Source organism: Mauremys reevesii, linkage group 5, assembly GCF_016161935.1.
Source record: "Mauremys reevesii isolate NIE-2019 linkage group 5, ASM1616193v1, whole genome shotgun sequence".
NCBI lineage: Eukaryota > Metazoa > Chordata > Testudines > Geoemydidae > Mauremys > Mauremys reevesii.
Genome location: NC_052627.1, coordinates 78,930,156 through 78,946,968, shown reverse-complemented (window position 1 = coordinate 78,946,968; position 16,813 = coordinate 78,930,156). Strand labels below are relative to the sequence as shown.

At 39.6% G+C, this 16,813-nt stretch overlaps 1 protein-coding gene across 3 annotated transcripts in view; it reads right to left on the bottom strand.

Moving 5' to 3' along the window:
* Window positions 1-16,813, bottom strand: part of STOX2 (storkhead box 2) — a 205,655-nt gene that overhangs the window by 82,111 nt on the left and 106,731 nt on the right. Inside the window, exon 2 of one of the 3 annotated variants that reach the window (XM_039541643.1) lies at window positions 14,124-15,273. The exons of the other annotated variants lie outside the window; for them this stretch is intronic. Coding sequence (XP_039397577.1) covers window positions 14,124-14,289 — 166 coding nt within the window. The 5' untranslated portion in view covers window positions 14,290-15,273. The remainder of the gene's footprint in view (window positions 1-14,123; window positions 15,274-16,813) is intronic. 3 annotated transcript variants of the gene reach the window in all.

Below are 16,813 nucleotides of genomic sequence, written 5' to 3'. Positions count from 1 at the left end.
ACTGAATACGAGTTACTAAATTGAAGCATTTTTCATTTTACTCTCGTGCATTTCTTGAACATAAAAATGAAAATTGTTTAGGTAAAATGGTATAATTCTTAATGATTGGATATATTGTATTGTTGGGCTATATGTTACTCTGACTGTAATAATCAACATTAGAATAAAATTGCTACCCTATCTGTATAGATTGAAGCATTATTTTACTTCCCAAGCTTTTTATGCCAAGTTGTCTTGGCTAAATCACTTAGGCTGAAATCTACAGGTGAGTTAGGGAGGCAACATTTCCTGGGCCCAGATTGCAAGGCTACAACACTGTTCCCACAGCATCAGTAATTCTGCCTAGGACTCTTCCCTGACCCACTCACATTACAACCCTCCATGCCAACCTTGTGCTGGCCCTTGCCACTAAGGGTGAATGTCCTTGCCTCCGTTTCTTTATCTGTCTGCTGAATGACCCTCCTCCAAAAGCAAGCCTTCTGGATTTGAGTGGAAAGCTACTCAGGTGTTCTATTCCAAGCTGCATTAACACCCCCCAGTAGCTTTTATTACCATCAGGAAGGACACAAGGTGCATGGGTAAAAGAGAAGGCTAATGTGTACGGGTGGGGCAACAGCAGGGATGGATGCAGTATGCTTCCTAGGCCTTGTCTACTTTGCTGCTTTACAGCGCTGCAACTTTCACAACTTTCTTGCTCGGGGTGTGAAAAAAAAAAACAGCCCTGAGCGCTGCAAGTTTCAGCACAGTAAAGTGCCAGCTGGTAGCTCCCAGCGCTGGTAGCTACTCCCCTGGGGGGGGGGGGGGGGAGTTTACAGCGCTGGTGCTCCAACTACACAGCCCTGTTAGAGCGCTGCTGTGGCAGCACTTTAATGTTGGTAGTGACGACATATCCTTAGTTACAAGTCAGCCATAATTTTACTTGCTTGCTTTTCTTATCAAAGAGGAAGAAATTAGTCCTAAGGGGCCCCTCACACATTATTACTGAAAATTAAACCAAACACATCCAGATTTTGCAACGTATTGGATTTAATACATTTTCTTAAAATGTATTTTTAAAATGATAAATAGGCCAATATGGCAGATTATAGATCTGATGAACAGCTACTGCATATGGTTTTTAAATGAGCATTATTTACATAGCTGTTTCAGTCTCTTGTGTAAACAGATATTTAAGGACATGTTTAAAACAATAAATTTCCAAAAGATGCTTGAATTTTATATTAGGGGTTATCGGATCACATTTATTAGACTAATTTAATTAATATACATCATCATATGCCAGCAATGCCCCTCTGCTATGTACATCGGCCAAACTGGACAGTCTCTAAGGAAAAGGATAAATGGACACATATCAGATATTCGGAATGGCAATATACAAAAACCTGTAGGAGAACACTTCAACCTCCCTGGCCACACAATAGCAGATCTTAAGGTGGCCATCCTGCAGCAAAAAAACTTCAGGACCAGACTTCAGAGAGAAACTGCTGAGCTTCAGTTCATCTGCAAATTTGACACCATCAGCTCAGGATTAAACAAAGACTGTGAATGGCTTGCCAACTATAGAACCAGTTTCTCTTCTCTTGGTTTTCACATCTCAGCTGCTAGAAGAGGGCCTCATCCTCCCTGATTGAACTAACCTCATTATCTCTAGCCTGCTTCTTGCTTGCTTATATATACCTGCCCCTGGATATTTCCACTACATGCATCCGACGAAGTGGGTATTCACCCACGAAAGCTCATGCTCCAAAATGTCTGTTAGTCTATAAGGTGCCACAAGACTCTCTGCTGCTTTTACAGATCCGGACTAACATGGCTACCCCTCTGATACTTAATTCCTTAGACTGAAGCTAGGTTTGAATTAAATAAAAGGAAAAAAATTCTAAAGAAAATGTGTTGCTAGACATTTAGTAGAGCCGGTTGTAAAACAGAGATAAACTATTCATGAAAACATTTGCTTTTGTTTTTGGTCAAAATTTTCTTACCAGACTTACTTTTTATGATCAGCTCCTCTATGGAATCAACTCCAGTCCTGCAATTTGATCCAAGAGAGAGACCCCTACATTTGTGGAGAGCTACACTGGCTCCATGGGACCCCACATCAGCATGAGGGTCCCTCTGCAACGATCAGGGCCCAAGTCTTAGGCTCTTCTTAGAATCTGTCACAATTTCCATTGTAATAAATATAATACATAAAATATGTATTTATAATGGAAATATATATATATTACAGGCAGGCCCAGTAGCCATGCCCATTATTAAGGCTATCTGACACTTGCCATTATAAGACCCTGTTTTCAGTTGCTTATAACTTTTCCAAACTTTAACCACTCATGTTGAAATTTTCCATGTTCAGTGTTTGCTTCAGGATGAACTCCTTTTTTTTTTTAATTTAATTTCAGCCAAAATAGTTCATATGTTTCTGAGAACAAAGTTAGGGTAAAATATGTTGCTTTGGGCCTGTTAAAAATTTTTGGCGATTTTCTCTTTGAAAAGTTCTAACTTCTTACCCATGCAGGGACTTAAAACTTGGCAGGGGACAATGACCTTTGTTCAGGGAAGGGACTTCTGCACTCCCAACTCCAAGGCTCAAGTTGACCTGCAGTGTTCCAAGGCCGGTAGCATCATACAGGCCACTGCACTGGAGCTACTGAGCACAGACCTTCTTGCTGATCCATCCTCCATCAGTACAGAAGGTGGGTTGATGCCAAATCCATGGGAAGGGGCCATTCTCCCTAAGCCCCAGCATATTAAGGGTTACGATGAGGCAGGTAACCTGATTCTATCTCCTACTTAGTTCTTGGTTTGAATCCTTGTGCTACTGAATCAAAATTGAGAACAGGACCTTGGGCTGAGCTGTAATTTAGGACTTGTACCTTTACTAACTGGTGTATTTACCCACAAACTTCCAAAGGGTAGTGCAGAAGCATTGGATTTGAAGCTGGCGTTGCACATATTTCAGACGATGTTTAGGCCACTAAACTCTTCTCTGCAGCTTTAATTCCCCCCCTATACCTATGCAGCTCTCACTCCTAAAAACATTGATCATAGGGACATCTTTTAAAAATACTTCAGTTTCACCCCAGACCAAATTATTATTTATACATGGGCTTATGGATGGTAGAGCAAGGTCATCATAATATCCAAGAATACAAATTCCCAGTTGGTAATCAGGGGAACAGAATTTAGTATCTATAGGCTTGGAAGGATTAGACATTTATCTGTAAATGTTGATAAACACTGATTTCGTTGTACACACACAAACCAACAAAAATATTTCCATTTATGAGAATCAAAATTTACAGATAGGCAAAATAAGAAAAATGCTGTTTGAGAACTTATTTGATTTAAGGATATTTACTTTGCCAACATCACATGTCAAAATACACAATTTGTGTATTTAACAGTTATAAAGCTTTAACTTTTTGAATCTCAACATCTAATGCCATTAATTATTGTCTGACACCCTCGATTGTCTGACCCCCCCTCCAAATTCCTGCAACTGTGAAACTTTAAATAAATGCTTAAAAATATGTCAAAATTATAAAAAATAAAAAATCAAATTCTGCCAAGCTACACTATAATAACGAGATTGATATTTCACTCTAAAACGCTGCATTATACAGGCAAAATGTACATAACAACAAAGTTTTGTACATCACTTTTATAAGACAAAGTGAAGCAATCCAATTTATGGTATTTGGAATGTTCTCTATGTGGTCAGAAATTCATTTTTCTGAAACTAGGTCACAGGCCATCAGCAGGAAGATGGGGGTGAGGAAGGAATGAAAACAACATAAGTGGACATGCAAATTAGTTTAGATAATGGTTGTGATGAACTCAGATCTTTCGTATAGAGCTTTGACTTTTCCAGGCCAGCATTAAATCAATACTTTTAAATTGTCTATTAAAGTCTTTACTGTCTCAAATTTTAGAGACCAAACTTTTCCACAAAGGTCAATTTATGTTTTAACTGATCTGCTGGGGAAGGAAATGAAAACAGAAAAAACAAAATGAAAATGTTTAGAGATCACCAAAAGTTTCCCCTTAGTGGCTCTTGCCATGGGTGGGATTTATCCAGTACCTCAAAGTGTACTAGGTGCTTCACAACCAAGCTAGGAGGACCACATCTCTGCCCTGAGGAACATACTCTTCTTGATATATCCTGCAGGAAGGTCTCAAAATGTTTCACCCTGAGCATCTCAATCAAATCAGTAACTGCCCTTGTGAGGCTTGAACATAGTAAGTGATGGGAGGAAGGTCAGCTTCAAAATAACTTTGCTTCATTGATACAGTGCCCTCTTGACATAATATTCAATGTAATTAACAGTTGATTAGAGCTAATTAGGGATAAATAGGGTGACCAGATGTCCTGTTTTAAAAGGGACAGTCCTGTTTTTTGGGACTTTTTCTTATATAGGCTCCTATTACCCACCATCCCGTGCCATTTTTTCCACAGTTGTTATCTAGTCACCCTGGAAATAAAGCACTTTTATTCCAGAATAAGTGTGTCCACATGGCTTAAATCAGGAATAGTTAATCTGCTATAAATGCACATGCTATTTTATTCCAGATTAATTTTCACGTATAGCCAAGCCCTAAAAAACACCTGATAAAAAACAGAATTTTCCTGTCTCTGCTCTCCAAACTATTTCTGTTCTGCAGAATCCTGCATCTTTCTATTCCATTTGGGGCGGGGAGGGAGGGAAATAAAATAAATATGAACAATTCTCACAAACAGGGCCTGATCCTGATCTATTTTGGTTCGAAGGGCCTGATTTTACTGGAAAATGCAGGTGCTATGTATCCCCCAGAATTTGGCCCTTTGACTGCTATAAAGAAAAAAGTACTCTATATAAATAAGAAATTATAGTTAGTTTTCTATTCAAATACATTCTCTTTTATTTTCAACTTTCAAATCATATATCATCCAGCTATTAAACTATCAAGATCTATTTGTTTGGTACTCCTGGAAAATCATAACTGCAGATTAAATTTAAAATAAGTTACGAATTTGCAACTATTCCCAGGAGTTAATGTTTCCTGCTGAATTAATAGGCACCCCTCCCCACTCTTTTCAAATTACCGGAATCACATCTTCTACAATTTGATGAAAAATAGAGCTATTTTTTATTTGTGAAGAGTTGGTTGACATGGTAAAAGTGATAACAGTCCTTAACAACAGTCATTCCACATCATTTACTGCTGGTATTATGAACAAGTAGGATTGTTTTTCAGCTAGCATGAAGGAGGGATGGAAATTTCTAGTGTGTGCTACAGAATCCAGAAGTTGGTTTGAAGGATTCTATTTGCAGAACCTCAGTTTCTCTCTGCACACTAAGGAACATATTCTGGCTGCTCATCATTATTTATATTACAATATCACCAGCTGAGATCAAGACCGCTTTGTGGGAGGCACTGCATAAACACATAATAAGAGCTCTTGCACCAAAGAACATACCATATATAGTTGTTCATAAGCCGAATATTTTTGGTAAAAAAGGTGACGAATCAAAGAGCAGGGGTTGGCTTATAAAGGGTCTACACCAAAATTTGATGATTTTAAACTCTACGGAATCATTGAATTGAATATCTAATACAGGGGTAAACAACCTCTGGCACACATGCCGAAGGCAGCAGGCGAGCTGATTTTTAGTGGCACTCACACTGCCCGGGTCTTGGCCACCGGTCCAGGGGGCTCTGCATTTTAAATGAAGCTTTTTAAACATTTTAAAAATCTTATTTACTTTATATACAATGATAGTTTAGTTATATATTATAGACTTATAGAAAGAGACCTTCTAAAACGTTAAAATGTATTACGGGCACGCAAAACTTTAAATTAGAGTGAATAAATGAAGACTAGGCACACCACTTCTGTAAGGTTGCCGACCCTGATCTAATTCATTGTCATTTTGTTGTCCCATTGGCTGGGAACAGCGAACCGCAGCCACAGGGAGCTGAGGGGCTCCATGCCTGCAGATGCTCCAAGTAAACAAAATGTCCTAACCCACCAGCGGCTTACCCTGATGGCCGGGAGCCAAAGTTTACCAACCCCTGATATACAAGGTCGGTCATACAGTTTTTGCTATTTTTACCTAACCATCCTGGGGGGTCGCTTTTAAATTTACAGGCTAAAAAACGAGTATATACAGTACTTTAAATGGACAAACAGAAGGGGGTGGGAAGAGAAACAGACACAAATAGGTAAAAAAAATTGCCCCAGGTAACAAAGCCAGCCAGTGGAACATATGGGAATAGAACCCCATCTCCTGACTTCCAATCCCATGCCCTATCCACTGGACCATGGTGCCTCTCACACATGAGGCCCTCAGAGTCAGGGGAAGAGGATAGGCACAGTGAGCCCTTCTTTTCCCACTCTCCCAATGTCCCTGTACAGGGGCAGCAAAATCCTAGTGCTTATGCACAGACTATGAGGTGTGGCAAAATGTTAGTATTCCTAACTGACTAGACATCCCAAAGTGGGTATAGTAGAGAGTTGGCCAAGGCCTCATCCCTACCAACTGGTGGCTATTGATAGCCCCCGAGAAGAGCATGCACTAGATCTTTTTAATGGGTAGCTGTAGTTGCTGTCTCGGAGCATTCTCCCTCAGAGCCCCAGGACTGCTTTTGTCCTCAGCGAACAGATTGCCACCAAAAACTTCAGCAAGAGCATTGACAGAGGTTCACAGTGTTGCTGTAGCTTTAAAAAGCCATAACATAACCCTGTCTTTCCACCCATGTTTCATCTCTTTCTATAAAAACCACCCACAATTACAGGAGTTCAGGGTGAGATTGTGGAGATTTAGTTTTCAGTGTCAAACATGCAATTTTTTAGGAAATTAAACCCAAGTTACTTCATGTAATATTGTTCATCTCTCAACTATTTTTTACAACAAAAGGGCATCCTTCATTTCTATATGCAAATTTACCTTCACTCCACCCAAACCAGATGTTATCCAACTCTGATTATTTAAAAATTATTGTAATTAGTATCACAGAATGATCAGTCATTCTCCTCCCCGCACCCCGCCAATTTATGTATAATGTTCTTTAACTGTTGCTTGGCCTCTTCCAGCTAGCCAAACCACGTTAGATAAGAGTTCAGAGGAAGTTTGTTTAAATATAGTTCAAACCTTTCTGAATCTGATAAAAATGGCTTCCTTTAAACATGGACTGGGCCACTGCATCCCAGATTTTGGTATCAGGAGATTGCGATACCTGGAGTGTTATAAGTAGAGGTAAACTGCAAATTTTTACAGACTGAGGAAACCTACAACACACCTGTGCCAGTCTACAGAAACCTCCCAGAACACTGCCAAAAAAAACCAAAAAAACAAAAACACCCAACTCTCTGGATTTGGAAGAATGCCACAATATTCTTAGCAAAGTTCCAGCTTTTTTTTTTTTTAAACCTGGTGCCCCAGTATTACAACTGTACACAGAATTTTACAGGAGAAGGTAGTTTAATTCTCCCTCTGATCCTCTGTGCTTTCTAAATGAGTGCATACATGAATTAATTCTCATTGTGGTGGCAATTAATCAGGGCATTGGGCTGGACCAAGACTAAGGGTGAAGCTTCAAGCCTCAGCTTCCTCCAGCTCCCTTCACCATGCAACACATTTTGCAAAGATGTGGTTTATATTCAGTTCCAGACTGGCAAGATGTTCCACCTTTTCCAGGTTTATCAAATCAGAGATTTAGTGGGCATTAAAAAGAGAAAAATCTTTACAAGAAGGCAGAGTGTAGCTTCTACCTGTGATTTTATTTGGAGCTGCCTGTAATCCTGTATGAATACTTTGCGTTCTATATTTTTGTCTGATTCTTGGGGAAGGGGAAGGTCTGTATACTGATTGGGTTATTGCAATATTTACTGTATGCATATATTGAGTTAATTTAATAGCAGGATTGAGAGGAAATGAACCTTGGAGTGGTGTAGAAACAGATATACACTTCCCAGAGAACGCTTCGAAGACAATGCAAGAGCCATTAATTTGGAAGCTCTGGCTTTGGGCCCACCCCCACTGGCTCTGACCCCCTACAGCGTTCATTAAAGATGGGGAACGTGAGCTGGGAAAATGAGAACTTTGGCTGGATTTAAAGAAAGGCCATTAAAAATAGGGGCAGCGGGAGTTAAGGGCGACAGACTAAGACCTAGACCCCCAGAGGTTATGGGTCTGGGTTAGACAGATGTGTCTAGGACTCTAAGTAAGACAGGAATGCATGTAGACCATTTGTTGTTTTAAAATCCATTAAATCAACAGTAAAAACAAAGCATAATTTAAAACAACACTTTGGTTGTTTTGGTCACTGTATTCACAAATGGTCACAAGCTTCTGAAGGGAAGAGCCCCGGATATCCAAATCCAGTCAGACCTGTTGCACAGGCTTGCTTGATACACAGGGTACTATAGATTAGGGCCTGGTCTAAGAGTGGAAGAATTCACCCTACCCGAGGGGAAGGCATGAAGCCTGAGACCTGAGGGAGTGCACTCAGAGGGACCAGAGAAGGGGTCAGAGATACACAATTAGGGTGACCAGATAGCAAGTGTGAAACATCGGGACGGGGGTGGAGGGCAATAGGTGCCCATATAAGACAAAGCCCTAAATATCAGGACTGTCTCTATAAAATCGGGACATCTGTTCACTCTATACACCAGGGGTCAGCAACCTTTCCGAAGTGTTGTGCCAAGTTTTCATTTATTCACTCTAATTTAAGGTTTCGCATGCCAGTCATACATTTTAACATTTTTAGAAGCTCTTTCTATAAGTCTATAATATATAACTAAAATATTGTTGTAAGTAAAGTAAGTAAGGTTTTTAAAATGTTTAAGAAGCTTCATTTAAAAAATTAAATTAAAATGCAGAGCCCCCCAGACCGGTGGCCAGGACCCGGGCAGTGTGAGTGCCACTGAAAATCAGCTCGCGTGCCGCCTTCGGCACGTGTGCCATAGGTTGCCTACCCCTGCTATACACGATGTAACAGTGAATAGTGGCATCAATGTTGTAGGATGGTAACAGTGGAGAACTTCCAATAAGTGAGCACAGCAGTAAAAACAAGAATTGTAGAAGGAAAAATCTAGAGAAAAAATGTTGTGTGTTCTTTTCAGGAAGAAACTAGGAAAAGATAGATAAGAAAAATGAGCTACAAGCAGCTCAAGCAAGATTAGCTAGCAGAGTTCTAAGAGAAAGGAATCTTCTCTAAAGAACTGAAAAACTCAGAGCTGGTGACTTTGCTGTTTGAAGCTGACCAGAGGCAGGATGGGTACCAGACCAGTACCCGGTAGAGGGTCCCAGTTCCCTTGTGGGGCAGGTGGGTTCTCCAGAGGACAAAATAGATGGGTAGGGCCAGGGGTGCTGGAACCATTTGTACAGTGAGGGTGCTGAGAGCCATTGAACCGCAGTGTAAACCCTGTATACAAATGGAAACCATTTCAAACTAGGGGGTACAACAGCACCCCCAGTACCCCTAATTCCACCACCTATGGGTAGGGCCAGGAGCTTTGATGACAACTTTCAGAGGGAAATGAAGAAGAGGGTGTCAGGAGTGTAGGCAGTGAACAAAGGAGCAATCGGGCCCCATCCAGACTGGGTTCACCGATCCAGCAGCAGAGGAGAAAAAACTAGTTTGAGAGAGAAAAGCTACACTTGGAGGCCACGCAGCTTGCTGTTTGGAAGCCAGAGAGACCAGAGATGAGGTCAGAGGTGCAGCTGGCCCTGCAACCATGTCATTAACAGGTTCAAGATTTTTACTGGTCCATTAATGGGCTCAACTTAGATAATTTCAGAATCCACAGAGATTGGTACAGTGCATCTCTATAAAGCAGCGGGGTTGGAAAGTGCCTTACTTTCGAGCTTAGACAAAGTAGGTGATGTAATGCTGTTTATTTCACTAACAATTACAGTACAGCAACTGTCAGGCCAGTATATGTACCTTCAAATAATCAACTGAAGGGAGACACGTTAGCGAGCCCCAAAGCGTTCTCTATTGTGCAGTCCCTCAGCTACAGTAACTTGTGTATTCTTTTGACCACCAAGCCTCTATGGACATCTCCCATTTGTTATTAATTTGGAAGTGTCAAGCTTAAGAAAAGATCTAGGATTCTCCAATTCTCTCAAATAACTCCCAGGCTCCCTCTGTTAAATGAAGCTGAAGAGACAGTACTATGCTTTGTGTTAAAATGTAATCCCTCAAAAGAAGTAGAGAGAGGAGCAAGCTTTTTCCTTCAGAAGCGAAGTTTGTACTGGGCAAGAACTGTTTGAATTTTGTGTCCAATTTTTTTTTTTTTTGGCTAATAAACTTTTTGTAAAGATAGTGGCTCATAATGGAACGCCGACTGGCTTATACCAGAGCTAAATTTCATCCACTATGCCATTATTGTTAACTTCTGAGCTCAGAACTAACTGCAGACTTCTCAGAAAGTAACCTCTCAGTAGTTCCAGAAAGTACTCATTTAAAGTCCTTCAGACATGCTCTCATGCTGTTTACATTAGACTGTTTCTTTATGATGAAATGGGATAGGTTTTTTCCAACCTCAAATTAGTAAATTACCTGGAACCCCAACAAGCTTTAATTAAAATAGCACAAAGAGAGTTGGAATGGTATTCATATATAACAATATAAAAGCCAACCCAATCCAATTTTGGTAGCCCAATAGAATAGCTGTGTAATCCACAGCACATGGATCATCTCTCCTGATTAAACAAAAACCAAACAAACTTTCTTTAAAAAAAAAAAAATGCTTCTGACACGAAGTATATACATTACCCTGTGTGGTTTTTCAGAGTCCCCCTTCCTGAGTCTAAGTAACTTTCAGTCTGCTTGGGGTTTTATAGGACTTTATTTTCCCTTTGATTAAGTAATAATCAATAAAAATATAAAAAGTGAAATCTCTTTTTTTGGTGATGTGTGCAAAATTTATTGCACCCATTTGTTCAAAATCTCTCTCATATGCAAGGGCAAACACCTTTATTGTTATAGTTTTCTTTTCAGCATTAGAAAAGCTTTTTTCCTTAGTCGGTCTTTCACTGGCAAATTAATATTCAGCATAAACAATGAACACATTGCATGGCCTTTGAACCCAGTGGTTGCTAGGAAGCCTGAAGAAACTCTGGATTACAGCAGATTAGATAGCCAGCACTAAGACATTATTCACCATAAAAATGTGAGATTTTTCTAGATTTATATAATTTTAAATTCATTCTTCATTGATCTGCCAATCTCTTTGTGGGCTTCCCCACATAAATTTCATCCATATTTGCAATAACTGCCACAGTTTATGGGCAGTTTGCCCTGAAGGTATTGAAAATGCTAATACTAAACATCAATGTTTCTTACTATAAATCAAATTTCAAAACTGGTTCTTATTCATTATTAATGAAAATATTTTTTTTAAAATGGTGCACCGTCACTTCTCTAGTAAGGAGCCTGCATTTTTCCAAAACTTTACTTGTAGCACACAATTCTTCATAGCACCACCTAGTATTTTTGTACTGTTTAAAGGAATAAATGTGTACATACCGGATTTTCCACAAATCAGTTCAGAGTTATATTTAGTGTTTATTTGTTTAAGATTTTTAGTGCCATAGTAAAGAGTCATTTGCCTATCTCTATCTTATATCCCTGAAATAAAGCAATCAAGCCAGAAAACTTCCTCTCCTTCTCCCCACTCTCAAACAATGCAGCATTTAATTAAAAAGGACCACAACAATACTAATGGTGATTAGGTTAAATGACTGGACAAACAGAATACAGAAGTCTGAAAAGCCTATGCATTTCAGGCACTTTCTCCATTTGGGGTGACAAAGAATGTATTTGTAGTCACAGTCACAACTTTTATGCAAGAAGACTTCCTATGGATTTCCTGTGAGGAAGAAATTACTTTAAATAACTAGATCTGCTTATATATAGTACCCATTCCTCCCAAACCTACTATTTGAAAGTGCATTGGACAGGGCTCATTTAAAAAAAAAAAAAAAAAAAAAAAAGCAAGCAAGCAAGCCACTCACAAAAAGGCCACAATTACATTTTCTGCTAAAATTCTACCTTCTTAATTTAAAAAAAAAAAAATTCTGGTTTTCATTTCCATTTTGTTATGCCTGTAATAACTTTAGTAAATTACTCATACTAGATGTGACACCTGCTTTTCTTCCTCCATTGTTGTGTTATAACATTAGAAATCAGTCTCCTGTATAGTCATAGCTGTAACATGCCTTTTTGGGATCATTTTATAACACATTTATAATGAATGTTACCCTTCCGCCCACATCTCTCTCTCTCTCTCTCTCACTCACACACACACACACTCTAAAACACAGATCATTACACATTTGATCCTAAGGATGACTCAAATTTGATCATACAGACCCTGTCAGGATAATGCTTTTGTGAATTCAGACTGTTTCCAGGAAGAATGCATCTGAGTTGCACTCATGTGTTAAAATAAATAAAAATACCCGCCCCCCCAAACTGTCAGAAACACCACTGAAAGATTCTTTAGCTTCAGAACTGGTTTCCATACTAAAAGAAAAGCTTTAAAGTATTGTTTGAGATGAAATTGACAATGTGCATCTCAAACTAAGAATATCAGAAAAGTCAAAGAATATCTGTTTAGATTTTAGAAGTACATGCTGGAGTGAGATCTGGCTTGCAGATTTTTTTCTAAATCTGCTGCACCATCACCACCCAAAATATATACAGTACCAACCATTGTAGCTTTCTTCAGCTGCTTAAGCATAAGTTATACTTGTCATTTTCCTTAAATATGAACTGTCCCACGACAGAGAAAAATCAAGAAGACTATTGCCAAAACAGCACAATATCCATATGAAGGCAAATTTGCAACATAATGCACATTATTTCCTTTAGGTTTTGGGGTTAATTACAGAAAAGTCATGAGACAATTTTTAAAACACGAAAAACCACTCCTGGCTAAAAGAGACATGTTTATTAGGAAGAACAATAATAAAGTAAGAATGTAACTGAAAACCACAAGCTTTGATTCAACCTTTCCAGCACAGATGGGATTGGAACTGTTTTCAACTATGCATGGTAAAATACCTTCATTTTCTCTCTCTCTCCTCTTTTTTCCCTTTTAAAGGAATCTGCCTACTCAACCTAAATTAAGCCTTAAAGGAAAAATGTGCCTTCATGATAAATTGGTATTTGACATCATAGTAATGAAATGTTCTGTCTGATCATCACAATAATCAAGCAGTAGAACAACAAAGAAGACTTCCAGGATCCCCCCCCCCCCCCAGCAGCATTCTCTCAAGTATTCTTCCTGTGTTTATCGAATTTCTGAATTACATGGCTGATCAGATACATTTCAAAATGAACAGGCTTTCATTTAGAAATATGGAGGCTTTTTTATTTACATAAGACACTAATTTGAAGAGTAAACCCTTCCTTATTTTTGCCTCTCTCTGTTTTTACATTGTTGTGCTTCTTTTCTGCCAAGCACAAACATTTTGATGCAGGGTCCATTATTTCCATACAACCTCCGTTTAAAACAATGAATCGATGAATAAACACATGTATACATGTGCATGCACACACACACTCTTTATACACAAATACGGCATTTATATTCATTTTCACTACGGATACATGTCTCTGTATGGAAATATGCTTCTGAAACCTGACGAGCTTGGAACAGGGCAAGAACATTCAGAATTACAGGTGACACTTCTTTAGAAAATGCAATATAGATATGCCCCCATTGAGATAATTGTACCTGACCAGTTGGAAAGGGAATGTTTGGTTAGGTAGTAAATATTCAGCACATACTTATTCGTAAGCACAAGAGCAAAGGGGCTGCTCTGATCATGACACCCAGGTCATTTTTATCTATCCTGAACTGAAAATATAGATACGAAAATTACTTCCTTTCATTTATTTTATTTTTTACTAATAGATTTTAAACACCATATTGAGAGGGCCCTGCTGTGAATCTTGCTGAGGTACAAAATGGTGGATGTCTGTGCTTTTTTTTTTTTTTTTTTGCATTATTCACAACTTATGCTATCAGTCATATTATATCCTTTTACCTATCAACACAGTATTAGCGAGCCAAATAAACACCCAACATTGAGCCTTGCAATAAGCACAAAAATGCTGTTACAAACCTGATGTCATGTAGCCCCGTGATGCCTGGGCAATAAAAGCTGGTGGGAAGTGTTTGTGCAGTCGGTAGTCCTTTTCACTGCGGGACCTCATGCGGTCTGAGGCCCGGTCGGAGAAATCTGAACTAGGCCAGGCTCGCCGTAAGGTTGTACTCCGTGTCTTCTTCATTTTGAGGCTACCTGCAGTCTAATCCTCCTGCAGCAGTGGCATGAGTCAGGCCTCACGGTGTGCTTGCGACGCTTCGTTTCATTAGTCTACTACAGGCACAGCTTGGGTAGAATCTGCAAACATTTTGCCACTACCTCTTCTGTGAAGCAAACTGCAGGTCTGTTCCTTTTTCCCCCCCCCTTCAAATGATCCAATTTTTACACACGTCCCACAATGCATTACACTTCATTTGCAATCAGTCCAGCTTATAGCTTCCAGATTCATGTAAAGGAAAGGCACATTATGTGGCTTCTCAGGCAAGGAGGGTGAGGGGGTAGGGGATTGCAGCGTGAAAAGCTCTGGGATCCCAAACAATAGCTCGATTCAGCATAGGAGTGCTTAGTCAAGTGTGAGCCAGAACACAAAAAGACCCAAACAAATTAGGAAAGCCCCACTGCCTTTGGTTTTGACCCGAAACAGAGCGCGCCCAGGAACTGTAGGAAGCACTGTCAGATCTCCAACTGCACAGGATTAGAATGACGCTTTGATAACAGTGAAAGTCATTTTTCTTCACCTATCAGAATCCAAGACAAGAATCCATGGAAGCATCCTAAACCATTGCTGCAGTAATCATTTGATCAATCTTCCTGTTAGCAGCACCCACCGCTTTTCCATACACGCTGGATGTACATGTGTCTCATTCACACATCTAGCACATATGACCTACAAGAAGCAGCAACTGTATTCTTGTAGAATCCGGGAAACACAGATGGTCATAATGGCTGAGGCGTCTGTCTTATGCCCTCCTTCAGCAGTTTGCCAGTTGTTTCTTTTGTGTGTGTGGTTATTTGTTTTAATGGATAGATTTATATTCCTCTCTAATGCACTAGCTCCTGCCAGCTTGGGAGGATAGGCTGCAAATTAATCCAAACATTTGCTTTCAGTGAGTCCACCGTGTATAGTCTGCTCAAGTTGCCACAGCTCCTCCGCTGAACAGTTCTCCGCCTTGAAAACAGTGAATAGCTATTGAAGGGCAGGAAACAAGGCAGCCACCCAGTCTCATGCTAATCAAGAAGCTGTCTTAAGTTAGACCCACTGATCCTGTCAGGCTTCACATTTTAATGTGAAACACCCTTGGGCTCACTCAAACCTTGGCTTGTGCCCCAGCCTATAATCAGCTTGCATATATTTACATACAAAGCTGCGTGGTTTTAGGATAGTCCATCCCCCCTGAGAAGGAAGGAAAGAAAATCTTTTGTTTGGAAAGAATATTTGCTGCAGAACTTCTTCCTCTGCACAAACCCAATGGATTGCAAGTCAAAATGAGGACAGCAGGAATCGGTTCATCTGACAGCTGCAAACACATTCCATCGCAGAGGAATCAAGCTGTCTTGAAACTATAATGGAAACAGCTACTTCACTCTCTCTTCTCTAGTCGTTAACCACTACCAACTGGCTAAACAGCAGGAAGGCCTGCAACCTCTTTAAAAATCAAGGCTCAGTACAGCTGTTTCTAGTCCCACAGCCAATCATTATAGGACAACAATGCATACAGTGGGGGTGGGGAGCAGAAAGACAAAAACAGATACATTTCAGCTTGGGCTACAAGTCTGGAAACACCCAAGCTGCTGCTATGTGAGAGTTAAAACCCAGTTTAGTGAGAGTTGTGATCTTTTGAACTGCACACTTTTTAGCTATGATTCTCAGTATTAGGAGTTTAACTAAACTTCACTCTGATTACAAAAGATTTTAAGGGTATTATAAAATTTAATACTACTTAGCCTTTGCATAGTGCTTCACTTCTTCAAAGTCCTCACATACAATAATGACCCTTCCTAGATTGCAAGGCCAGCAGGGACTACGGTGATCATCTAGTTTGACCTTCTCCAAAATAATTCCCAGGGCATGTCTTAAGAAAAAATATCCAATCTTGATTTAAAGCCTGGCAGTGATGGAGAATCTACCACAACCCTTGGTAAATTGTTCCAGTAGTTAATTACCTTCATTGTTAAAAAAAAATAAGTCTCATTTCTAGTCTGAATTTGTCCAGCCATTGGATCATGTTATAACTCTCTCTGCTAGACTAAAGAGCCCATTTTCAAATATATGTTTATCTACTGTTGGATTGCTCCACATCTATTTTTAAATGAACTTTTATAAATCACCAATTCAGGTAAACTGAATTCAGTTGTTGTTTATTTTTTTTGCATGGAACCAAAAGGGTTAACCCTCACCACCAGTCATAAATACACCCCCACCACCAGCCACCCCCGCCACCCCTACGGACTAATCAATCTTTCGGGGGGGGTTTCTTTGCTGTGCTTGCAGGTCATGAGGAAGCTGCTTCTCAGTACTGATGAAGAACTACTCTGTGACACAGATGGATTCCAAATGATCCACCTCTCCCCTCCGCACCCCCAGTGCTGTTTCCTGTAATTTACCAAAATGATATACATTAACAATTAAAACCATATATCAAAGAAGCAGGAAATGCTCCAATAGTTTCCTATTCTATAGATTACATAATATTCACCCTAACTCAGAA